This window comes from Bison bison, unplaced genomic scaffold (assembly GCF_000754665.1).
Source record: "Bison bison bison isolate TAMUID 2011002044 unplaced genomic scaffold, Bison_UMD1.0 scf7180017864212, whole genome shotgun sequence".
NCBI classification, from domain to species: domain Eukaryota; kingdom Metazoa; phylum Chordata; class Mammalia; order Artiodactyla; family Bovidae; genus Bison; species Bison bison.
Window position 1 is genome coordinate 3,957,353 of NW_011494784.1, and position 26,850 is coordinate 3,984,202.

General features: G+C 43.1%; 1 protein-coding gene across 5 annotated transcripts in view; it reads right to left on the reverse strand.

Annotated features, from left to right (window-relative positions):
• PRUNE2 (prune homolog 2 (Drosophila)) overlaps positions 1 to 26,850 on the reverse strand; it is a 295,177-nt gene that overhangs the window by 68,138 nt on the left and 200,189 nt on the right. For all 5 annotated transcript variants that reach the window (XM_010844906.1, XM_010844909.1, XM_010844908.1 and 2 more), the window contains exons 8-9: positions 20,021 to 26,600; positions 18,918 to 19,671 (exon numbers count right to left, since the gene is read on the reverse strand). In XM_010844906.1, the coding sequence (XP_010843208.1) occupies positions 18,918 to 19,671; positions 20,021 to 26,600 (7,334 nt within the window). The remainder of the gene's footprint in view (positions 1 to 18,917; positions 19,672 to 20,020; positions 26,601 to 26,850) is intronic.

Here is a 26,850-nt window from a genome sequence, read left to right on the forward strand (position 1 = left end):
GCCCAATATTGGGACCATGACCTAAGGCTGACTAATCAGATGTAGATTTAGCTTTCTGAAAGTGCTTCTGCCAGAGTTGACTCTATACTGTTCAGATGAGAGAGCCTCACGCTTTCTTCAGCTCACTTTTATTAACTTGTACTGAGGGCAGCAAGGCTGCAGATTCTCAATCATGAGGAATGACGTGATAACCTATCACAGGGTATGCTGGTTCTTCATGAGGCACCTCACCAGAAGGTTCATATCTTCCTCCATTTTCAAGTACTATGCCTTTCTTCCATGTCTGCAGTTCTATAATTGCCTATCTTCTTTCCATCCTAGGCAGTTTCAGTCCATTTTATTTCACATGGACTACCAACTTCCCATCTTGCCTCCCATCTCTTCCACACCACTGCCAGTCTATTGCCAATCACAACTCCCTACTCAAAAAGAAAAAAAGCACTGGCTTCCCAATTTGATGCAAATTTCTTTGGCCCTCAGGACTTTCCACCATTTAGATTAACCCACCATTAGCATCTCCAAATGTTCTACCTTTCGGATGACATGAGCTTCTAGGCTCCCAAGTCTTATAGACAGTTCTCAAGAACTGTCTTGATTTATATAAACTGTCATGGTTTATATTCCCTTCTGCTGAAATGCTTCTTCCCCCAACTAAGCCACCATGAATCCTGTATCTGTTCCTCCACAACCAAAGAGAAGGAGTGAGGCTCTCCCTCATTTGAGGGCCCAGGGCCCCTCAGTTCCACCTGTTAGGGAATTGACTTTAAGGTGGGCTACAGGCCATGGGGTCACACAGAGTTGGACATGACTGACGTGACTTAGCTCTCATTCATTCACTACCCTTTGAGAGCCATTAGTTTTGCTCTTGCATCACATGGAGTCTTTAGGGGTAGATAGCATCTTGTTCATAATAAATGCACAAGCTCTGAGAAGAGAGTTCAGTCTCCTTTGTCCCAAATTTCTAAGGATTGTAAAGGAATTAGGAAATGCCACCCTACCCTTAAAATAGAAGAGCAGTAGAATTTTTTTGTTTTTGTTTTGTTTTTTAATTCTGAGAAATGTAAATACAAGGACGAGATTTAGCAAAGTGTTAGTCACTTTGTGTGTCCGACAAAGAGTTGTATCTGACTCTTTGCCACCCCATGGACTGTAGCCCGCCAGACTTCTCTGTCCATGGGATTCTCCAGGCAAGAATACTGGAGTGGGTTGCCATTTCCTTCTCTAAGGGATATTCCTAACCCAGGGATTGAACACGGGTCTCCTACACTGCAGGCAGATTCTTCACCATCTGAGCTACCAGGTAAACTCAGATTTAACTAAGGGCTTCTCAAAGGCCCTGGGATGAAAGGAAATGCACTAGATCAAGAGCCGGCCCCGCCGGGGAACTTCCCTGGTGGTCCAGTAGCTAAGACTCCACGCCCCCAATCCAGGGGGCCCGGGATCCATCCCAGGTCAGGGAACTAGATCCAGCATGTCACAACTGGGACTTCCCATGCTGCAACTAAAGATCCTGAGTGCCACAGCTGGCGCAGGCAAATAAATAGAATATTTAAAAGAGCTAGGCCACCTGAGTTCTGATCCTGGCACAGTCACTGACTGTGATCTTGAGCCAGTCCCTCACTCCAACTAGAGCTCACTTGCTTGCTTATAAAGTGAGGCAGTGAGTAAAAAATGAATTCTATGATTTTTTTCAGCTCATATTATCTTAGCAATCGAAACTCAGGAGGGAAGAATAATATGGAGAATCACGCATCAAAATCACAGGCAAAGTGGCTTAACTGAGCCCTCACATGATCATCATGTTCAGACAGGGGAGTCCACTCCTGCCTCTTCTCGTGCTATGTTTGTATACCTATCCACCATACCCTATGATTCCTGCCATTGTTAATCCAGAAACAAAGCTGCAACCAAATATTGTTTGTTAATTCTGATGCAGGCAGGATACCAGGCACAGAGTCTGTCCTTCACTACTTTTCCCTCTGCCGCCTCTTATCCCTTCCCCTCTCCCCCAGCTACCCTACTGACTAGACTGGGTGAGGAATTGAGAACCCATCCCAAATTCAAATACCGCTCTAGCAGGAAGTTGATTCGAGTAAAGCCTCTGTCTGCAAAATCTTGGCAAGGCAAAGCAATTCCAGGCTAGGTAATAAGAAAAAACAAGCTTTTATTTGCTATAGGTGAACTCAAGCTTTCTTGTCATAACCTATATTGAGTACCTGAACTTATGTACAAACCCTCCACTGTCTTCTAGCTAGCTAGAAAATATGAAGTCTAAAGGTCAAAAAAAGTACTGTGATCCTTTATTTAATATGAGATAAATCCTTCCCTGAGTACAAAAATATTAAAGAATGAAAATCCAAATGGAAATTCACTGGAAAGTACCAGAGAGAGCCCTAACCATTGGGAAAAAGTTAATTTGACTTCTTGTTAATAGGAAGGAGAAACTGGCTCATTACCCTTAAGCACCTACAAAGCTTCAGATCTTATTTAGGATGCAAAGGGTAACTTTGCATTACAAAGAAATCTCCTGAGGATGTTTCAAGTGTTGCTGACTGTGAATAACAACAGCCAACAGCCTCAGATTATTTATTTGTCTTTGAGTTGCAGAGTGAAGTCCAAGCTGCTTTTAACTACAGAGCTTCTACTGGCCCGCATAAGTGTAATTTACTGATACAGACACTTCCAGAAAGGCACTTTCTGCCTGCCAGATAACCTGTCTCTTTAAATTAAGAGAAAGATCATGGGTCATGTTTTTTTTTTTTATTACAAGGAAGTTTAATCTAATGACTCCAGTTTTTACAATGTGTGAATGTGATCAATCATGATTTTAAGAAAACTCTCAAATGAACATTTTGAAATGGACTCATTCAGTGATGCCTTCTATTTTTCTCTCTAGGAGGGGGTCGGGATGGGGGGGACCATCTGGCGGGAAATGAGCCCAGAAGCTGTGCCCAAATAGCAATTTACATAAGATCCACACAACATTAACAGCTCCTATGAAAGAAGCGAGGTATGGCGGGGGGGCAGTTTATAGAAATCATGTCCTCCACCCTTTAAGTCACTATGACCAGTATTCTGATCTCAGGCAGAATCACACTTTAAACCACTCCTTTTAGATGGGAGTCTAGTTTTTTGGTTTCCACATAGGAAATTCATAACCTATGCATTTCTTGTTTGAAATTAACCAGGGGATAACTTTTTTTAGTTTCTAACATAACTTAGATTTTCAGTGAAATACTGATATTCTCTAAGTATCATTTTCTGTCTTGATTTTGAAAAAAAGCAATAGAGAACAACATAAGCCCATTTTTAAAGATGACCTATTTCTGCAGCTTAGAACTTGGGTAAGATTTAAAGGTTACAAGATCTATCAGAAATAAAAAGAAGTGCATGTTACTAGCTTCAATAACTATTAGTAATTACATAAAAAATTAAAATACCATCATATCAGGGCCACTCTGCTTGTCAAATAATCCAAATAACATTTCAATACCCATTAGGTTAGAGTCCTAAACAGTTTCCAAACTGTCATTTCTTTTGATTTTCTATCTCCATTTTCATCACAGACACGAATAAAAAATCTTTATAGCTGTGCAGAGTCTATTTACCTAATTACCTGATTGTCAAGGGAGGGGTAGGAGATAGCATGCAGGACCATAAGCCCTTCCAGTATGAGTTGATATGGAATGAAACGCAGCTGCCAGCTGTCACTTGCAAGGCACTGGGCAGAGCTCTGCATCCTGTCACTCCCTCCCTTCTTGCCCCTCCAACTTCCAAGCTGCAATAGCCCAGTCTGTGAGCGTATCACTCTCCATTGCAACCCGATCGCCTTCAACGACCCTCCTAAAGCCGCACCAGGACCCACACCTACCTTCTGAGGACAGAGGAGGCTGCAGAGTGAGAAGGATGCTCGGTTAAGGCTCCTCAGCATCCCCTGTCTGGAGCAGTTAACTGGGAATACAGAGTCGCCTCCATTTTCTGGTCACGTGATCATGGGCACATCTAAATACGGAGGATCACCGGTCTGCCAGATCTCCCAGTGAGCCCTCACCACCGCTGCCTGCTTCTGTGAGGGGAAGGAGCTGGGGCTGTGATGAGTTTCATTTGGGAATATAGACTACATCAGTCAGGGTATGGAGTCAGAAATGCCCCTCTCTTGATTTTTGTGTCTGCTCAGAAATACTGTTGTCACTCCTGTTCCTAAATAAGACTGAATGTGAATGGGCTCAGAGCACAGACTGGAAGCAATACAGTTCCCCTGAAACCTCTTAAAAAAAGAAAAAAAAAAAAATCCTTCGGCTACACAGCACATACAGTAAGATAATAGTGTCGTTATTTTCATTTCACAGACAGTGGTCAAAACCATAATAAAAATGAAAAAAAAAAAACATAATAAAAATGGACTATGGAGGCATAGTGAGATACATAAAGAAATCCAACTAGAGGTTCTAGAGAAAGTTAGGATGTTTGCCCAAGATCAATACAGCTTTGGTTATTGAGAAACAAAGGCACGTGACCAGTAAGCACTTAGACCCTGGAGTCAGAGGTCCTGAGTTTGAAATCTAATTTCCACTACTTATTAGCAACTTTGGACCAGTAGTTACTAAACTACAGACTGCTGACTCACAAATGGATAATAACAGTACTGTTACTTTAAAGCAAGATAATCCAGGTAGAGATTTCAGAGAGCCTGGGTTAAAAGAATTTATTAGCTACTAATAATTTATTAATTCTAAAAATGCCAACAGAAATATTTGATGGAGTTATGTCAAATGAAATATGAATGAAAAGCATACATTCATTAGTATCATCTTCAAAGGAAACATATATTGTCAGACAAATCAAACTAAGACTTCTGATCACAATCAGGCAACATATCAATGTGCAAAGTAACTACAGGTTACTTCAGAACTAGGTTGTCAGAAGTCCCATGTTACATCATCTTTTTGTTTCTTGTGGGAGATAGTGGGTAGGTGAGTTGGGGAGGGTGCTATGGTAGAATAGGGCAGTTTGGGGTCCTCTCCAATTGAGCTAACTCCAATAAAAGAGGAAAGTGAATTACTCAATGGAAGACCTGGCCATAGTAAATATTTAAGAAATGTTAGCTCCTAGTCTTAAAAATGAAGGACATTTCATGTCTTTCCCACAGCTGCTGGGGGCGGTAAGAGGGCAGTAGAGAAGGCAGAAGAGGAAGAAGTGAATTTTTATACCTCTACTTAAACTAAAAGCCTACAAAAATTCTCCCAAGTGATGAGCAGTTATGAAAATAATTTCTCATATGCTTTCTATTGTTTAGTTATGGAGAATTGGAGGTGGGGCCCCTAGGGGGTCATGACTTTGCAGGGTTCAGCGAAAAACCAGTGCAGTTTCCAAAGTCAAGCTGAGCCAGAAGTCACCAGAGAAGAGATGGCTCCAGAACCAGCTGTACCCTGGGTATCCAGGGTGAGGCCTAAAAATGGGGTCTCTGCTTTGTGAAGTGCTGGCTCATTAGGGGGGTCCCTCCTCAGGTGGAAAAACGTAGTGGTTGGAGCTGCAGAAAGAGGAGTTACATGTTGTAGAACAGACACTGTAAGTGAACCTGTCCTCAATATCTAACAATATACACTGCCATGTGTAGCTAGATAGTAGTGGGAGCTGCTGTATAGCACATGGAGCTAGCTGGGTGCTGTGTGACAACCTAAAGGGGTGGATAGGGGAGTGCGAGGGAGTCTCAAGAGGGAGTGTCAAGAGCTATATATATACGTATAGCTGATTCATGCTGTTGTACGGCAGAAAACAACACAACATTGTAAAGCAATTATTCTCCAATTAAAAATAAATTTTAAAAAAGTCAACAGTTGACATGGAAAATGATTAAGTTATTGTTATCAGGTCCATCATAGATACCTTTAAAACATTAAGTAGCACTTCATTAAATGGGGAAGTATGGGACATCTGTTACAAACAACAGCGTTTCCTCTTGTCTTGCAGGATCTTCTCTCAGACTGTGTCAAGGCAAAACAGCCCTAGCTCAGTGACAGCTGGGCATCTGAGGATATATACTGTCTTGCTCACTTCACTGGAGCAATTACAATTATTTTAAAAAAAAAGAATTGCTGCTTAAATGTAATAAGTAGCTTCCTGATTATTATATAGATGAAAAGGACATGGTAGATGTCAATCCTGGGGACTTTTAGTTATTTTTTGAGAGCCTAACACTTTCAAATTATTATTTAATGAATTGAAGTTTGAAAAAGCAATAATATGAAAGGTCTTTGAAGATTATATATTGCCAAGTACTACTTGAGTTGATGATGTAACAGATGACTAAGTAAATAGATTAATTTCCCCCCTGGAGATTTAAACTGGTATAGGCAATGGATAACAAAAGCAGAAACAAAAACAAAAAACTCAACAGGCACACCTGTTTTTCTCCATGAGGCTGACTGAATGAAATGGGTAACAAGACTCTAAGCAAACAGAAAAGCTGTAAGAATCTTGGAAGAACTATAATAAAAAGTATGAGAATATCAAAAATAGGTAACTATGGTCTCAAAAGAAAGATGGATTTTTGCAACATTAGAAAAGATGCATATTCCTATTATGAACTGAATATCTCCTAGATATTCTTCAGTTGAAATCCTAAACCTTGCCCTGTATGATGCTTTTAGGAGATGGGACTTTCGGAAAGGAATTAGGATTAGGTGAGGTCATGAGAGTGACACATGAGTAGGAGCTCTCTCACTCTTTCTACTACATAAGGATTCAATGAGAAGTTGGAAGTACGAAACCTGGAAGAGGGCTCTCACCAGAACACAACTACGCTGGCATTCTGACTTTGAATTTCCAGCCTCTAGGACTTAGAGAAAGAAATTTGTGTTGTTTATAAGCCACCCAGTCAATCTATGGCAATTTGTTACGGCAACCTGAACTATGTCACTGCCAAACTAAATTGAGCATGTCTCCTTTGGAAAGGGAAGCAGCAAACACTAGTAATTATCTTCTTCATTAAAAGCAAATTATGTTGGACAGACTTGACTTTCTTTTCCATTCCTTCATTGGGTGTATTTATGGGGCCCCTAAATATGTGGCAAGTGCTGTTCTAAGCACCAGGGGTATAGTAATGAACAAGCAAATCAAATGTGTGCTTTTCTAGAGGGTCCATTCTCAAGGTGGGGACAGACACAACAAAATCAATTAGCTAAACAGAAGACCTTTCCAGAGAAGGAACAGTGGTAGGAAGAAAACAGAGCAGGGCGGTGGGATAGAGCATGGCTCTCAACCCGGGCACTGCTGGCCCTTGGGGTTGGATAACCCTTGTTGTGGGGGGCTCTCTTGTCCACTGTAGGAAGTTAGCAGCATGTGTGACCTCTACTCATTAGATGACAGTAGTACTGGCCCCAGTTGTGGCAACCAAAAATGTCTCCAGATATTGCTAGATGTCCCCTAGGTGCGAGGGGCAAAAGTGCCCCTGATTGAGAACTAGAATAACTTGGTTGTATACAGTTATTACTACTCTAGATGAAGCAGTTATAGGAGGTTTCTCTGGAGAACCACAAATGACGAGAATAAGCCAGGCATGTTAGGAGAGTTCTAGATTGAGAGTAGGGCTGGCACGAAGTCACCAAACTGGAAGAGTGTGATGTGAAGGACTGAGGGCTGATGGAGGGAGTGGTCTTGGTGATCAGAGATGTAAGCAGTAACTGGGAGACTTATTAATGAACGCATGTGGAGTCTATAAAAAATGGTACAGATGAACCTAGTTCCAGAGCAGGAATAGAGATACAGACATAGAGAACGAATGAGTGAACATATAGATACAGGGGGGAAGTGGAGGGTGGGACAACTGGAAGGTTAGGTTTGACATAAATACACTACTATGTGTAAGACAGATAGCTAGTAGGAACTTGCTATAAAGCACAGGGAGCTCTGCTCAGTGCTCTGTGATGACCTAGATGGATGGTGGGGGTGGGGGGTAGGTGAGAGGGAGGTCTGAGAGAGGGGATGTATGTATACATATAGCTGACTCACTTTGTTGTACAGCAGAAAGTATCACAGCATTGTAAAGCAATTATATTCCAATCTAAAAAAAAAAACAGGATAAAGAAACTGTGTGTGATCCTCTGAAACACGATAAGGTACATAGTTCTCAGCTGGCTGGGCTTAATCCAGGGTACGGTTTGGAACACATAAAGGACCATATGCGTGACGTATTTTTCACTCAGTCTAACATAAATTCTAATTCTCAGTTGATCAACATTTCAAATAGTTTAAGTAAGTGAATTAAAAATTTTACTCCCTGGAAGCTGAACAGCCACATGTAAATCGGTGAAGTTAAAACACACCCTCACATCATGTAAAAATAAACTCAAAGTGGCCTAAAGTCTTAAATATAAAACACGACACCATAAAACTCCTAGAAGAGAACACAAGCAAAACATTTTCTGACATAAATCATACCAATGTTTTCTTAGATCTGTCTCCCATGGCAATGGAAATGAAAGCAAAATAAACAAAAGGAATGTAAACTTATAAGCTTTTTCACAGCAATAGAAACCATGAACAAAATGAAAGACAACCTATGGACTGAAAGAAAATATTTGCCAATGGTGTTCCCAACAAGGGCTTAATTTCCAAAATGTACAAACAGTTCACACAGCTCAAAAAAAGAAAAAAAAGAAAAAAAATAAACAAATCAATCTAAAAATGAGCAAAAGACCTAAATAGACCTTTCTCCAAAGAAGACATACAGATGGTCAATAGGCACATGAAAAGATGCTCATCATTGCTAATTACTGCTGCTGCTGCTTCTAAGTCGCTTCAGTCATGTCCAACTCTGTGCGACCCCACAGACAGCAGCCCACCAGGCTCCTCTGTCCCTGGGATTCTCCAGGCAAGAATACTGGAGTGGGTTGCCATTTCCTTCTCCAATGCATGAAAGTGAAAAGTGAGAGTGAAGTCGCTCAGTCGTGCCTGACTCTCAGCGACCCCATGGACTGCAGCCTACCAGGTTCCTCCGTCCATGGGATTTTCCAGGCAAGAGTACTGGAGTGGGGTGCCATTGCCTTCTTCTGCTAACTACTAGAGAGATGCAAATCAACACTGCAATGAAGTACCACCTCACACCAGTCAAAATGGCCATCATTAAAAAGTCTTCAAATATCAAGCTCTAAAGAGGATGTAGGGGAAAGGGAACCCTCCTACACTGTTGGTGGGAATGTGAACTGGTACAGTCATCATGGAAAACAGTGCAAAAGTGCAAAGCTTCCTCAAAAAACAAAAATAGGGTTGCCATATGATCCAGCAATCCTACTCCTGGACATACATCTGGACAAAACTATAACTTGCAAAGATACATGCACCTCTGTGTTAATAGCAGCACTATTCACAGTAGCCAAGACACGGAAACAATCTAAATGTCCATCGACGGATGGATAAAGATGTGATTCATACATATAATGGAGTACTACTCAGCCATGAAAAAACAATGAAATAATGCCACTTACAGCAGCATGGATGGACCTAGAGACTATCGTATTAATCGAAGTCAGAAAGAGAAAGACAAATATGACATATTACCACGTATATGTACAGTTTAAATTTGACACAAACGAGCCTATCTATGAAACAGAAGCAGACTCATGAATATAGAGAACAGACCGGTCGTTGCCAAGGGGGAGAGAGGGTGTAGGAGGGATGGATTGGGAGTTTGGGATTAGCAGATGCAAACTCTTATATATAGAATGGATAAACAAGAAGGGCCTACTGTAACACAGGGAAGTGTATTCAATATCCCATGATAAACCATAATAGAAAATGTAAAAAAGAATGTATATACATGTATAACTGAATCACTCTACTATACAGTAGTTAATACTGTAAATTAACCCTATCAATCAACTATATTTCAATAAAATACATTTAAAAATTAAAAAAAAACCCACTCCCAGCCATTACCTAGAACCAAACTCTCTTATATCAACAATTTTAAAAAGCCATATCCTTTAGCCAACAGTTAAAATGAAGGGAAAATATTTTAATTTCCTCCATTGGTATAGCCTGGATTTCTACAAAGGGTGACCTAATCCTAGAGTGACTTTTTGACAGCCTTTGTCTTAAAGGAACTCCCATAAGTATCTTGAAAACAAATCCTCCAATGCACTGGAGGTATACCAAACTGATCCTGTACGTATATGTAACTCAGCCCACTTTTCAGAACCTAGGCTTCCATCACTCTCCAATTAAGCCAGTTATGCTGCCTAGCTTCTCTTTGCTTCTTCAGGTCCACTTTCCAACGTGTTCTACCTTGCTTTTCTCCCTGGAAGGCTCCCTCCCTTCACTCTCTAAATTCCACTTGGTTTTGACCCATGAGGGCCACTGGAGGGAGATCAGAGGAAGAAGGAAGGAGGCCTCCTTCTTCCAGAATGCCTCAGGCTGACCATGCCCTGCTCCTTGTTGAATGGCCCTTTCTACCCAAAGTTCTCATTCTGGGTCTGGGACTCACCGCTTCCCCTCACTCCTGAGGCCTAGGAATAACAACAGCTGTTCTGTTACTATTCCTGGGTTACCCCACGATTCCTTGTGAGTTCCTCAAAAGTTGCCACTGTCTTTGTAAATACTCCCTTTATTAAGTATTTTTCAATTATCTTTATTCGAATGTGTCATCTCTTTCCTGCTGAGTCCCTGATACACTAGTACATTTTGCTTTCAAAAGACATGACTTCTTGTCTTCCTCAAAGCCATCAATTATCATGGAGGAGGTCTTTTTTTCTGACCTCAGGTTTGACCTTTTGCCCATTTCAGCCAGAGAAGTACCTTGGATCCTTGGATTTCTCCTCAAGTTAGAAGCCAACACAGCACAAAAGGGCTCCTCTGTGGGTGTTTCTCCCACGAGACAGCTGGGTTGTATCATCTCATCTTAGTGCCCGTGGTTTTCTCTCACTATAAAATTCCTCACCACAAAATACCACATCTGGGACTTACCTGGTGGTCCAGTGGCTAAGACTCCTCGCCCCTAATGCAGGGGGCCCAAGTTCGATCCCTGGTCAGGGAATTAGATCCTACATGCCAGCTACTAAGAGTTATTAGCATGCCACAACTAAAGATCCTGTGTTCCACAACTAAGACCCAGTGCAGCCAAATAAATAGAATATTAAATATATATATATGTACAGATATAGATATTTACACCAAAGGGTCTGATTCTCTCACCTCCCTCTGGCCTCCAGCCACTGGAGTTGGTGCCACACCTCACAGATGAGAAGCAGCTCACTGACATGGCAGTAGCCATGATGGATTTGCTGAGGCAGGAAGTAAGTGCTCAAGTGTGAAAAGAGCCCAGTAACTGGTCACATGACAGTGTGAAAAGTCAGAGGTGAGTTCTGACTCAGTTATCCTCAAACTCTCCCTTTGGAAACTTTGGCTCTTGAACTTGAAACTCTCCATGGGACAACAGGAGAATAGGAATAAATACATCAATCTATAGAAATTGAATCTATAGAAAAAGGTTACTCTCTGTCTCATTTGACAAGCACTGAGCTAGAAGGGAGAAGACTTAAGTTCAAGTCTTAACTTTACCATTTTCTCATTTCTGGATGACATTAAACAGCTCTCTTATTGAATCAATTTTTTTGTCTGTGAAATTGGGATAATAAAACTTGCCATGTCTATTGCAAATAGAAACTGGATGGACTAAAGAAAATATATTTGTCTATCTGCCAGCACTTATTGGAAGTCTACTCTGGGACGGGCTGGCCAGAAGTGCAGAGGTGGCTGGGGCAGAAGTGGAATGGAGGTGGGGGAGACACCAAAATAACTAAAAAAAAAAAAAAGAGAGAGAGAGAGAGACTAAGGCCTGAATGAAGTGCCAATTTAAAGGACATTAAATGACACTTAATTATCACCACCAGGTCACCAAATATAACACACCAAGTGATAAAATATAATTACAAAAATAAATGAACAGAGTCAGTGCCAAGTTTGGTCTTCCAGGTTTGGTTCAGGGCAAAACCAGAAAACAGTAAATAAACAAGGGAACACTGTAGTTTACAGAGTATCAATTTACCTTGGAGAAAGGGCAAATGTTTAGAACTGGGATAGAGCCCATTCAAACAGCAAGACCTAGAGAGGAGGCAGTATGAGCTCAAAGAGCCTGATTCTTCTGAAAGCCCAAACAGATCATTAACCAGCCTTGAGAGAGAGTGGACGGATTATTCCTTTGCCCGTTTTTCATTTTCAACATTTACATGGGTGTAAGACCCAATGTACTAACTTCTCAACCAGAAGTCATAGACAGAAAATGTTTATTTCAGAAGGTCTCATGAAAAAAATGTAAAAAGATCTAATGGTGTCACTTAAAAGGAGAAAGACAAATTCTTTCCCATAGTCTTGTTAGGGAAAAAAGGGCCCCAAAGCACTAGTTTAAAAAGAAAAAAGAAAGCACAGAGATCACCGTAAGAAGCAGGTCATGGGGAATATGAAATATATTGTATTTAAAAGGTCTTTCTTATTTTAAAAAGTGAAAGTCACTCAGTCGTGTCTGACTCTTTGCGACCCCATGGACTATAGAGTCCATGGAATTCTCCAGGCCAGAATACTGGAGTGGGTTGCCTTTCCCTTCACCAGGGGATCTTCCCAACCCAGGGATCAAACCAGGTCTCCCACATTGCAGACAGATTCTTTATCAGCTGAGCCACAAGAGAAGCCAAAGAATACTGAAGTGGGCGGCCTATCCCTTCTCCAGTGGATCTTCCTGACCCAGGAATCGAACCAGGGTCTCCTGCATTGCAGGCGGATTCTTTACCAACTGAGCTATCAGGGAAGTCCTTTTCTTATTTTGCTGCTGCTAAGTCACTTCAGTCGTGTCCGATTCTGTGTGACCCCATAGACGGCAGCCCACCAGGCTCCCCCGTCCCTGGGATTCTCCAGGCAAGAACACTGGAGTGGGTTGCCATTTCCTTCTCCAATGCATGAAAGTGAAAAGTGAAAGTGAAGTCGCTCAGTCGTATCCGACTCTTAGCCACTCCATGGACTGCAGCCCACCAGGCTCCTCCGTCCATAGGATTTTCCAGGCAAAGTACTGGAGTGGGGTGCCATTGCCTTCTTATTTTAGGGAGTATCAAATAACTCACCTCACAGGGCTAGGAGACAATGGGATTGACAAATATACTACTATATATTAATATAAATAGATAATAAGAACCTACCATATAACAGAGGGATCTCTACTCAATACTCTATTATATATGGGAAAAGAATCTAAAGCATGGATACATGTATAATTGATTCACTTTGCTATACACCTGAAACTAACATTAACTCTAAACCAACCATACCCCAAACTGAAAGATACAGCTCCATAAATATAAGGATTGCTGCTGTTGCTGCTCAGTCGCTTCAGTCGTGTCCGACTCTGTGCGACCCCATGGACTGCAGCCCACCAGGCTTCTCCGTCCATGGGATTCTCCACGCAAGAACACTGGAGTGGGTTGCCATTTCCTTCTCCAATGCATGAAAGTGAAAAGTGAAAGTAAAGTCGCTCAGTCGTGTCCGACTCTTAGCGACCCCATGGACTGAGGCCCACCAGGCTCCTCCATCCATGGGATTTTCCAGGCAACAGTACTGGAGTGGGGTGCCATTGCCTTCTTAGGTTACTTCTAAACATTCTGTTTCAAAAGGACACGTGACAACAGCTCCCCCTCTTTTCCATCCCTCTCCTCGCTTTCTCACCCACTGCCCTCTGCTGCATTAATCTACAAAAGACTCAGCAAGTATTATCAGCTTTCCTAGTCTTCTTGAAAATTATTTCCTTTTATCATCCCACACAGCTATATCCTTGCCCCACACCTATAGAAAGCCAACAGAGTTGTATAGCAATCATCCCATTTTTACATAATTCCAATGGTGAATTTACAAACGTTCCATCCTCTCTTAGTTCCATGCTGTTAGTATATAGTTCAGATTCCTGAATATAACCTCTGATAATGCTAGGAGGCAAGTTGGACAGGCTATGGTGCCCAGTTGTTTGGTCAAACACGAGTCCAGATGTTGCTGTGAAGATATGTTTTAGATATGATCAACACTGAAGTCAGTAGACTTTGAGTAAGGGAGATTACCCTCTGGAATAGGGGTGGGCCTCATCTAATCAGTTGAAGGCCTTAAGAGCAAAGTCTGAAGTTTCCTGAAAAGAGAGGAACACTCTTCAGATCTACCACAAAGAGACTCTACCTGTTTCCAACCTGCTGCCCTGAAGAATTCTGACTCAAGACTGCAACAACTCTTGCCTGAGTTTCTAGCCTGTTAGCCTGACCCACAGAATTCAAACCTGTCAGCCTCTAAAACAGTATGAACCAATTCCAATTCCTTAGAACAAGTTCCCCTCCCTCCCTTCTCCCTCTCTCATACATATATATTGCTCCTATAGGTTCTGTTTCTCTGGAGAACACTAATACCATTTACCCTTTCTTCACATGACATTCTTGCAACCACACCTTCCTTAAAATAAACATATACATGGTTCTTTGCTTTAAGAAAAGCCTGTGTGCCACAGATTACTCTGCAGATGCTCTCTGTGGCCACACAGGAAAGACCAGGCATATGCTTCACTCTCAGGGGAACTGGAGTGCAATCCCGGGTGGGTCTACAACTGGAAGATGACCAAGCTGTTGGCAAATGCATCTGGGAAGATGAATCCTAGGAACTAGAACACAATGGTGAAGATATCAAGGGAGACTTTTATTTCCCAGAACTCACAATAAGTTTTGTTAACAAGAGACAGTAGGTGGGGTATAATGAGAAAACGTATCTTTCCAATGCTCCCTCAGATTCTGAAAATATGGTTTACTGCTCTCCAAACAGTGTGGGAGCTCAGAGAGGGTGTGGCTGGATGATGTGAGGGCAAGAAGTCAGTTTGCAGTTGGTATATCATCTTACGTATACTATCAGCCTACTTTTATTTCTGAAGATCAGATTTTAATATATTTTTTTCTAGATAGTCTTGGTTTTGGCCTATGATTAGATGATGCGTCAGACATCTCCAGGTTTTTGGTGTGAAAAATAATGGCTATCTTCTCATTGCTTCTGTGATCGCCTTCCAGTCTCCAGATTTCCTTTATGCTGCTCTCCCCCAGTTAACTCAGTAGCCTCTCACCCATTTCTTCACCTTTCCAGACTATGACCTTCCTTTAATGCCTGTCTCAAATTGCACCTCTCAGGACCGCAACATGACTTCTGTAGGTCCTTTGCATTTTGCTTCCATGGGCTCCTTCTCTTACTAAAACAAAACAAAACCCTAAAACTTTGTTTCACATCTGCATTGGTATAAAGAAATATAATCCACACCAGAATATAAATCACATAGGAATACAATCACTTTTTCTTTTGATTTGAAAAGAAAGTTAAAAACTTCTCATGGGCCTTTTAAAGTGTCATGGGTCCTGGGCACCCTGCCTCCTGATGTAGCTGGATAATAAGCCATCCTTGTTCCTCCTCCATAAAAGTATTCTACACAATTAACACACACACACATATATATAAAGTCTAAAAAATAGTACTGATGAACCTGGAGATGCAGATATAAAGAAAAGACTTGTGGACCCAGTGGGGGAAGGAGAGGGTGGCGCCCATGGAGAGAGGAGCACTGACATTAATACACTACCATGTGTAAAACAGCTAGCTAGTGGGAAGAGCTGCATAGCACAGGGGGCTCAGCTCTGTGCTCTGTGATGACCTAGACAGATGGGATGGGTTGAGAGGGCTGCGAGGGAGGCGATATATGTACACATATAGCTGATTCACGTTGTATCACAACACTGTAAATAAATTATCCTCCCATTAAAAAAAAAAGTATCTACACAAATGCCTCTCTCTTAATTTACTAGCATTAACACATACTCCAGACATAAAGAGGCTCTTTCAAATCCTTGCTTCTTCTCTTTTTAACTATAAACCAGAAAAGCAATTCAAACTTCCTAAACATCAGTTTCCTACCTTGTATAAGCCTTACCTCATGCGGTTGCCATGGTAACATGTGACTCTGCATATACAATGCTTAGAACCTGGTCCAGGGCAAATATCCATAACTGGTAGCTAATTATATTTAAACAGACACTGGCCATCAACTATCTTGATTTAAATATCACACTATTATCTACCTTTTCATTTACATTGAACTCTTTTATCAAATAACTCCTAGAGGGATGGGACTAAGTTTCAGACCAGCAGTTCTCAAACTACTGTGCATCAGAATGCCCTGGAGGAGGTACTGAAACAGAGGAGTGAAGTTCCTGATTGAGGAGGTATGGGGTAGAGCAAGTAATATACCTTCCTAGCAAGTACTAGATGATGCTAGGGCCTGCTGGTTTTAGGGCCCCATTCAGAAAACCACTGTTTTAGATAATTCTACATCCTTCCAAAATCTAGCACAGAGAAAAGCTTTCAAATACTTCAGAGTAAATTATTTAGGTAAAAGGAGAAACAAATCCCAGTGGGAAAATCTGTCCCCTTCCCCAGTTGTGAGAAAATGTTCATTCCTGCAGGGGCTGAGCAGAAAGAGATGAGCAAAGAAATCTCATTAAAAGGGGGAAGTGGCACCACTGAACACTATCATCTGCTGGATTTCAGCGGCATGTGCAAAATGCAGACAAGAAGCCAAACAATAGCTCAGCCAACTCAAGGCTGCCTGTGTTCTGAGCTCAATCTATAACAGTGCCAGCAGGGCCGCTGGGATCCATCTGCTACTCTGTTTCTGATAACGGATCTTAGGTCTCTCTGGAAGGAAACAGCTTGACAGGAAGAAAGAAAGATTAGGCCAACTGAAAATGTCTGGATTTATGAAGCTGCACTTGAACAGGGCACAGCTTTTAACTCTTGATAGCACTTTGCTAACCTTCAACATTCCTCCACTGTTCTTTCTGATTTCTCTGTTCCTTTCATGGAGAAATGTGAATGTCAAAGTTCTCTGGACATTTTCTATTGATACACAAATTAAAGTTGCAGGATTCAGTATTGAAGGAAGACTTGAGATCCTCCAGCCCAACCCACCAATTTTATGGATGAGGAAACTTAAATCTAGGGTTAATTAAAACACGTAATTGGCAGTGGTAGAACCAGGCTGAAATCCAGCTGCCTTGACATGCAGAGGGCATATGGGTGTATAAAGCCCTTTATGCTCCTAAAATAATTAGGAGAAAGATACCTAAATGTCCATCAGCAGAGGAATGGATAAAGAAGATGTGGTACACACAGACAATGGAATATTACTCAGCTATTAAAGAACAATGCCATTTGCAGCAACATGGATGCACCTAGAGATTATCATATGAAGTGAGGTGAGTCAGAAAAGACAAATATCATATAGTATCGCTTACATGTGAAATCTAAAAATAAATTATATAAGTGAACTTATTTACAAAACAGAAACCGACTCACAGACTTCAACAACAAATTTATGGTTACCAAAAGGGAAATGTTGTGGGGGAAGAAATTAGAAGTTTGGGATTAACATATACATGCTGCTGCTGCTGCTAAGTCGCTTCAGTCATGTCCGACTCTGGGTGACCCCACAGACAGCAGCCCACCAGGCTCCCTCGTCCCTGGGATTCTCCAGGCAAGAACACTGGAGTGGGGTGCCATTTCCTTCTCCAATGCATGAAAGTGAAAAGTGAAAATGAAAAGTGAAAGTGAAGTAGCTCAGTCATGTCCTACTCTTAGCGACCCCATGGACTGCAGCCCACCAGGCTCCTCTGTCCATGGGATTTTCCAGGCAAGAGCACTGGAGTGGGGTGCCATTGCCTTCTCCGAATATACATGCTACAGTATATAAAAATAGATAATCAACAAGGACTACTGTATAGCACAGGAAACTCTACTCAATACTCCGTAATGACCTATATGGGAAAAGAATCTGGAAAAGAATGGATTTATGTGTATATATAAGTGGATCATTTTGCATACAACTGAAACTAACATAACACTGTAAGTCAACTGTACTCCAATATAAGCTAAAAACTAAACTTAAAAAAATGAGTAAGAAAAAGGTACTTTTTTCTCCACTACTTTAAGGAGGAAACATGTAACTTAAGATACTTTTCACAACATGTCCTTTTGTCCCTGGAAGCAGGGGTGCTTTATCAGAGCAAGTGAAGAGAAATGAACCACCCTAAACAGTTTTAGCAGGGCCTGGAAACTTGAGAGCAAGAATGATGTCCACTGGCTACCCAGAAACTTGGCCAGAGCAGACTCTCAAAATCCAAACAGCAAATGAATGAATGAATTACTGGTTTGATGGTTATTTGCAAATTTTCAGTCAATTAAGGAATGCACGTTTCACATTAAGATTTTAAGCCTGCTATGGAGTCTCCTCATTCCCACTCACATAAAAACAGAATCACCTTTTCTATATGCTGGAAAACACAGGTTTTGGGGGTGGAAAACTGAATCTCAGAGCGCCCACTCTGGTTACTTAATTCTCGGCAAGTTATAGAAACTTTCGGAGCCCCAACTCCCCACCCTCCACCAGTATGTATAAAAATTAAAACCTACCACCTGAGGGCTGTTGTAAGAATTAAGTAAGATAATGTGTGCAAACTGCCTTACACTATGAATAAATGTGTATCTATTCCCCTCCAGTACCAATTAACTATTTAAAAGTAAAACAGGTATTGAGTAGATGAAGGAAGTTAGGTAAGTTAGATGAAATCAGAAAGGTAAGTGTAAGACTGTGGATGGAAACTAAAGTGCCTTTTTTGGCTGAAAATGTACACAAATCTCATTATCCTTATGGTTATCTAGCAGCTGCTTTCACTGATGTTATGCTTTGCAATACATGTAAGCAAAGCTCCTATCATCTAGATATTCTTCATACTCCATAATCCCTCACAGGTTCCCCAGTCCCTAACAAAATAGTTTCCAGGAAAAAAATAAATGTTTTTTTTGCTTACCCATTCCGTCTTGGTTTCCTTGTTCTGGGCTCAAGAAACTCTGTCTCCTCCTCCATTTCCATTTCAGGGATTATGTTTTGTGGTGAAAGCATTTCCCATTCATTGTCATGGGTGACAGGCTGCAACATAACTGCATCAGGGCCAGCTTTGCCTCGGCTCTTGCTCCTCCGTGATTGGCTGCCCAGATCAGAGGCTTCACCTAGTGCTAAAGATTCTAGAGGCTTCATTTCTTCCAGAATCTGTATTTGGGGGCTCTGGCCCAAGCTGTGATCAGAGGCTGGCTCCACAGCCTCACCAGACCATCCAGGTCCTGAGTCCATGGTCTCTGATGATGGATCACTAACCTCACTACGGCCCAAGACCATCCAACTCTGGTCTTGCCCAGGGCTTTCAGAAGATGATCTCTTATCATCTTTGGAAGACATTCTTTCTGTAGATAGATGATTTCTTTCATTTAAGGAAGCTGGTTGACCTGTGTCCGGGGAGCTGGCTAACTGAGTTTCTGGCAGCCCTTTTTCCTCGGAATCTACGTGAAGCTCTTCTAATTCCGATGTGATTTCTCTAGCTTCACAGGCCTCTGGCTCTGGCAGTGAATTTTCTTCATGGTTTACAAGTATGTAATCCATGTGCAATGCATGACGATCTTCTTTCTTCTCAGTGTTCCTTTCCTCCCCATGTTCTGATTTTACCTGCTCAGGCTCTTTGGTAGGAATTATTTTTTCTTCTTCCAACTCTAATATTCCCTCACTGGCACCTAGAAGTGAAAAATGAAGGTGAGAAGGAGAGAACAAGGCTTCATTAACACATTATGTGACTTGTGATCTTTGCAAATGATCTATCTAAAGAGAGAGAGTTTAAAAAATACTTTTATTTTGTAAAAAAAAAAAAAATACTTTTATTTTGTAGAGCTGTTTAATTTGCATGCACTCTCAAGGATAGTTATTATATAAGCAGTAGATATTACTGCAGTAAGTCAAGACTTGGTTAAGCATGCACTGCAAATGTAGTTAGTTCCTCTGTACCAACATTGGTAGGAAGAGTGCATTTTACAAATTGAATGAAAGCTCAATTTCTCACGCCTGGAGGAATGAAAGGCTTCTTACCACTTGGTGGTCCTATGTCTCCACCTGCTGGTGAATCTGAACGATCTGTTTCTACTTCCCAGTCAATGTGTGATGGAGACAACTCAGGGTTGGCATCAATTCCGACAGGCAAAGGAACAGACTCAGGGTCTTCGTGAATGTGCAGTACAACTGGCTGGCCTTCAGGCTGTCTGTCTGTGGTCTCAGCATGGTTTTCCTGGTTTCTTTCATCAGGAAGGGCAGAAAGCAGTATCTCTGCTGCTTCGCTCCCCAGAGACTCATCCTCTGGAGTCCCAGATTCCTCTGTGGTTTTGATGCCAGGAGTAGGTTCCGTGAGATAGGATAAATCAAAGGGAGGTGTGTAAGGTACCAACTCATGCTTCAGGGCATCTTCTTCCAAGGGAGGGTCAACACCATAGACAAAGTGTTCAGGCTCTTTCATTAAGTCTTCATCAATATTTTGGCCCATGACATCATACTCAAAGTCACCCCACGAGGCTTCAGAGGAACAGATATCATGCTTCCCTGTCTCCCCATCAAATGGCGTTTCAGGAATGCCTTCTGATAATGTCAACTTACTCATGTCATCTATTGTTCCCGTGGATGTGTTGAGACCCGAGGCATCGCTGAGACTGTGGTCGAAGGCAGCTTCACTGACATCCAGACAAGTGTCCGAGGCTAGCAAAGCATCAGGAACCGTGGCAGGATTCTCAGTAACAGAGGGCTGCTCATGGTCCAACAAGTCCCCTGCATCGGTCTGCCTCTGAGGAAGAAAGTCTTCTGATATCGAAGATCTACTGTCGTCCACAGTTGTCTCTTGGTAAGTTGCACAAATACCAGTTTCCACATTTTCAATCATTGAGATTGTTCTGTCAACAGGTTCCAAAACTGGTGCCATATCTGGGTTGGCTCCTTGTTCTGATGCTTTTAAGCCTGCATTGTTTTCACCATTAATTTCAGAAGGCTCAGGAAAACACTCGTGAGAGGAAGGCTGAGATGAGTCATTTGTGTTTGTCTGCTCGCTGACTGGAGGCAGTGGAATGACATTTTCAGAGGACAGTTCTGAAGTATAAGGGACAAATTCCTGCCCAGGCTCCTGTCTGGATTCTTCATCTATCTCTGGCTCGGTGAGATATAACTCACTGGCTTCCCTTTCAGGTCCCAGCCCAGCATCGATGTGCTGCTTAGTCTCTGGCTTTACTTCATAATCATGACAAACATCAGGGCTGTTGGAAGCCTGGGAATTGCTGTCGTGGTCACAGTGAGTCAGTATATCAGGATTCTCACCATCTGTCTTCACACTGAAGGGCTGTTTCACACCCATCCACAAGTCGGGCGAAGATGAGGCCAGGTGCCCACCCTCTTGGAAGTTGCCGTGTAAAATATCTGGAACAAACGTGCCCTGGGGGCCCTCAGTAGGGGTAGAGTCACTCCATTCAGAGCCTGACTTGTTCACCATCCGGGTGGGAGAACTGACAGCAGGGAAATCTTCAGAGGTCATGTTTGAATTTGTCATTTCACTTGGGTGTGATTTTTCTTCTTCCCACCAATTTGTTTCTTGACACTCAGTTGTTGCTACACCAGATACAATGCATCCATTTTCATCTTCGTAAGTACAAGACGAGTCTGGCTGGTCCCAGGCAGACAGCACTGAATTCTGACACTGTTCTTGCGTAGGCACTTCAGAGGAGAGTTCGTCACCGGCAGAAGACATGAAGGTTTGTTCTCTGGAATCTGTGTCTTTAATTTGTTCCAATATTACAAGTTGGTTAAGCTGATCAGCTTCTGGGTCTGGCTGCCTTGGTTGAATGTTCCAAAGCTGCTCGTGGGCATTCTCCCCATTATGATCTAGAAAGGGTGACTGATGGTTATCATTGAAAGGATTGGTACCATGTAGTGCCAGGGATTCAGTATCACCCTGAATGGGCACTCCCCAAGGACCCATGTTTTCGCACACTGAGGAATTCATTTCTAGCACAGCACTTGAGTTAGATAATTCTCCTTCAAATGCACTCTCGATTGGTCTCCCTTCCTGTAGGGAGGGCTTCCACCACTCCGTGCTCTCAGCTGAGAAGTCAGCCATTTCCAATTTAGAGTAATTTTCATTATTTGGTTCAGCTTTGGGAGATATTTGCCATATGACATCTCCTGTCCTCCCTATTTCTGGAGAAGACCTTGTCTCCTTATCGACTGATGTTACCTGTAATTCAGTCTTCCTTACTGGTGAGAAATTCCAGTGATCAGGGCTGCTTTGTTGATCATCACAGGATGGGTTTGACTTATTCTCATTCTCTGCTTGCTCTGGACTGCCTCTATAGACAGAACATTGCTCAGATTCAGGATCTGCTGTGGCCAAGGACTTATTAGATTTATTCAATGAATCCCAAGCTCTGAGTTCACTCGGAGCCACTTGACAAGTATCCGAATGGATCTCTTTCTCCACTGACTCTTCATAGCCTTCACCATCATCATCAGAACCTGAGCTTGTTGAAATGAAGCTGGTGTCCTCTGGCTGTACAGTTTCAGGAAGATCACGTTCATTTTTCTCCTGATGGCTGACCATTAACTTTCTTTCCTGATATGCATCTGAATATTCAGAATATCTACCTGTTTCTGGGCTGGATAAAGAAGAAAAGGAATCACCATCTATTGAGTCACCCCAAAACTCTAAAAATTTAGGAACCTTGTGATCTAAGCTCCTTTCAAACCTGTCCATTCTGTTTTTCTCCAAACCCTGCATTTCAGCAACTACTTCTGCATGACCATCAGTAGTCATTAGTTCAGATTCTTGGCAATTCTGTGTACTCCAATCATTTTGATTTTCCTTCTGATGCCTAGTATTGAGTCCTTGGTCCCAGGAAGGCAATGTAGCCGAAGAATCATTTATGTCAGGACTGGATGCACTTGAAAGTGTATACTCACTAGAAATACTCTCTCTGTCATCATTTCCTGATAAATTGGCTCTTGGAGGGCTGTTTTCAGTATTCCTAACTTCGAGATTCATAGTTATCTCAGAACTTGCACCACTGACCAGCACATCACTGCCTTTAGGGCCATCCCAAGAGTCAAGGCCTTGGGGACATTCATCAGGTGGCTCTTGGTCAATTTTCTCTGGCTCCAGAATGTCACATTCTTCAGCTTTCTCCACATCCACTTGAGGTAGACACACACTTTTTGTGGAATTCAGCCTACCTGGAATTTCAGTAGTTTCACTTGAATTTCTTCTGGGGCTTATGAGGTGCTCTTCACAGGTCTCTCTTGCTGGCAAGTGATCTTCGGACACCTCTGTTTGCACATCACAGGGGTCTGGAGTGTAAGACCCCTTCTCCTGCTCTAATACTTCCTGGGGTTCCTTGGTCTGAGGACTGGAAGTCACTGAAAAATTTCTGATTTTGCCTGGTTCATTGGAGATTTCTTGATGATCAGATGCAGCTGGGGATGGGCATTCCTGGCTACCTTGCCCTTTTCCAGAAGGTTCTGAGGTTCCATCCATTAGCTCATCACTGGAATTCTCCCTATCAGCAGCTCCGTGGAATTCCTTCTCACTTTCCTTTTGTCCATAGCTAGGACCCTTCCAGGGATCTGAGCATGCAAAATGCTCTGGATTCTCAAGTCTGGTCACCAAATATGCCGAATCACTTGGCAGGGTTCCTCTGCATGTGTCCTGCTTGTCAGGATCGATTGTTTCAGACTCACTGGCTTCAGAGGCTTCCAGCACGTCTGCAATGTGACTATCCTGAATTTTTTCTAATGAGCTGGTTGTTTCAGGAGGTGATCTGCTCTGTTCTGTATCTGTAGCATATGATGGGCTAGGTAATATTAATGATGACATGGCATTATCTCTCATGACAGAATCCCAAATACTATTCGCGATCAGCTGCCCACTTTTCTCATTCAGCACGTGGTATTCATCAGGAGCCACGTCCAGGCTGTGCTCAGAAGAGGCAGGGAGTTCCCAGTCTGCCTGATTTGCCTCCTGATACTCCACGCCCCAGGGTTCTACCTGTCTCACTGAAAATCGGGTTTCAGGTTCGCTACCTTCCGCCATGTACCCTTGTGCCTGACCTTCACCAGTGATGGCCACGCCCGCACTGCAGTCATCCCAGTCCAAGTCATTGTCCATATCCGAGATGGTTGCAGTAGACTGAGTGTCCTCCAGAATCACTCTGTTCCACGTGTCGAGGCTGTCAGGGGCTGCCTGCCGGGCGTCAACACTGCTGTGCAGAAGTGTGAGCTGTCGGTTCGTCTCGTTGTACAGCTGCATCATGCTGGGGTCGTCATAACTGGACTGGCTGCTTTCCCCCATGTCATCCTCAAAGGAGACATTCTGATCATCCGTGGGCTCTACTTGGAGTAGATCTTTATCTGGGCTATGGGTGGCATTTATTTCTGTGCCACCATCTGCCTGAGATGAAGCCCACATTTCCAGGTTCCCAGGACCTGAACTCATTCGATTTCTTGGTGGCTGCTGCGGGGACTGAGGAGGCATGTCAGCGCCCCCTGCAGTACAATTAGCATCTTGTGACTCAAAACCCTCCTCTTTAGTGAGTGGCTTGTCTTTGGTTTCTTTCTCCTCTTTGGCCAATGTTGGTGAAGTATAAGAGTCAGAGGTGGAGTAGTTGGTATCTAAGGGGGAGGGCATTGAGTCTTCCTTGACGTTGGATGCACTGTAGTCAGAACATTTATAGGATAAGAAGGAGTCCTCCCAAGGTGCTGGGACATCTGAACCTCCTTGCTTGTTACTCTCCTCGAAAAGATTCCAAGAATCTACATTTTTGTACATTTTGCCCCTAATTGTTGGGTCCACCACACTGTTCTGATGGTCCTTTGCTGGCTTAGAACTATTCCATGGATGATCCAGATCAGATGTGGGATTTCCAGATATGAGAATATCATCCCTGGGGTCATGGTTCTTCTTGCCCCAGATTTTTTGAACCGCTTCATTATTTGCCTCACTGGGTGAACTGTCCACGAGGTCTTCTGAAGGGAAAGCGATCCCACTTTTGGCCATGGCCCACTCGTTTGGGTCTCTCACAGAAGGTGTCTCGCTGCTCGTTGGGTGCAGATTCCAAGTATTTTTCAAAGCTTTGGCATCACCTTCTTCACCAAATGCACTCCAGGCTGGGAATGACGCTGCAGCAGCTGGTTCCTCATCCTCTGTGGGGTTTCCCCATGGCTCAGGCATGGCTGTGGGAGAGCGGTCAGAACGCCACAGGGCAGCGAAGTCTTCTATCAGGTGGTTTGTTCCGTGAGGAGAAACATTCAGCAAACGCGATTTCTCAGGGGGCATGTCCTGAAACTGGAAGTTTTTCTCATCTGAGTCTTGAATATTCTTGTTGCCCAGCCCAGATTGACCAAATTCTGACTCCCAGGGACTTGACTTTGGGAAGTCAAGATTCTTGGGTTGAAATATAGAGTCTGAGGCTCTTCTATCAGCTGGGCTTGGCTTATGATCTTTCCAGGACTCAGGGCTCTGGAAGACAGATTCCTGCTTGCTGGAACTCCATGCATCCACGATATTTTTAGAGTCAATTTCCAAACCATCCCACCAGCTGCTGCATCGCGCCCGGGTTAGAGGTGGCCCTGGGTGGCCTGTGTTGACTGTCTTGGGGGTCACGTCTTCTGAACAGAGCAGAGCTGGTTCTTCAGTGGATGGTGAACTTTCCACAAAGCTGTTCATAGGTGTTGGTGGGATCCTCTTTCCAACAGTTTTTAGACTTTCTGGAGAAGGAGATTCATCTTGCATAAAACCTGTCAGGCTCAAATTTCTTTCAGAATTATCCCCGGGACTTTCTTGTCTCTGGACAAACTCCTCATCAAATTCCACGAGGCTCTCTTTGCCAGCCCCTGACAAGAGAGAACTGGATGAATAATTAGGCATGTCCATCCCCCTCCTGTCAAGTTCTTTAGACCCCATGGTGAGCTGTCCTTCTGAGGAATCGCTGTTGGGGAAGAAGTCATCTGTTGGGGAGTAGTCTGCAGAACGGGAGGATGGTTGGGACTGCCCAGAAACCCTGGGTGCTGGGTCAAAGTTGAAAAGGTCGAATGATTGACCATGTTCTCCAGAGCGGGCATGCTCCTCCGCTACTGCTCCTTCGGGGATGGGACTGTAGGAGTCAAACCCTGGGAGGAGGCTGTGGTGAGGCCCCGCCCCTTCTCCCACAGGGCTGTCGTCACTGAGGAACACGGAGCTCTCCTTGGATGAGCGGCTGCTCCTGATGGTGGCCAGCCCACTGTCTGGGCTCACCAGGTCCGCATTGACATCCACCTGGGCCTGGTTAGAATCGCCGAGATCGGGAGGATTTTCCAAGAAATTCACGGAGCTGGGCTGTGGCTCTACATCAGAACCATACAACTCCATAATCCCTGAAGATCCCTGGGAGAGGGGGGCACTGCCTGCCACCGCTTCTGTGGAGGATGTCCGGCTGTTGGAGGCCATCTCCGGACACCTCCTGTTGATGACTTCCTTGACAAGGAGAACCACCTGATCACAAGTCACCGAAGGGTTCTCCTGCTGGTACACCAGGATCTCATCACAGCCACACTCAAAGGGTTCCAGCTCCAGGCAAGGGTTCTGGCACTCTTCCAGTTCACAGCAGATCTGTTGGGGAGGAACAGGGATTTGTGTGAGCACTCAGGTTCTTTTTGCCCTTTGCAATTTGTCTTTCTTAATTTTTTGTAATATAAAATTAATCTGTGTTCATCTGTCTAGAAAAAAAGACAGAACTGAGAATAGTAGAATGAAAAACACACCAAATTCCACTTAATTTACCACCATATTCTCTAATCCAACCAAACTGGCTTTTTGTTGAACCCCAAACCCAGTTGCTCAGTTTTGCTGGCTCTAAAAA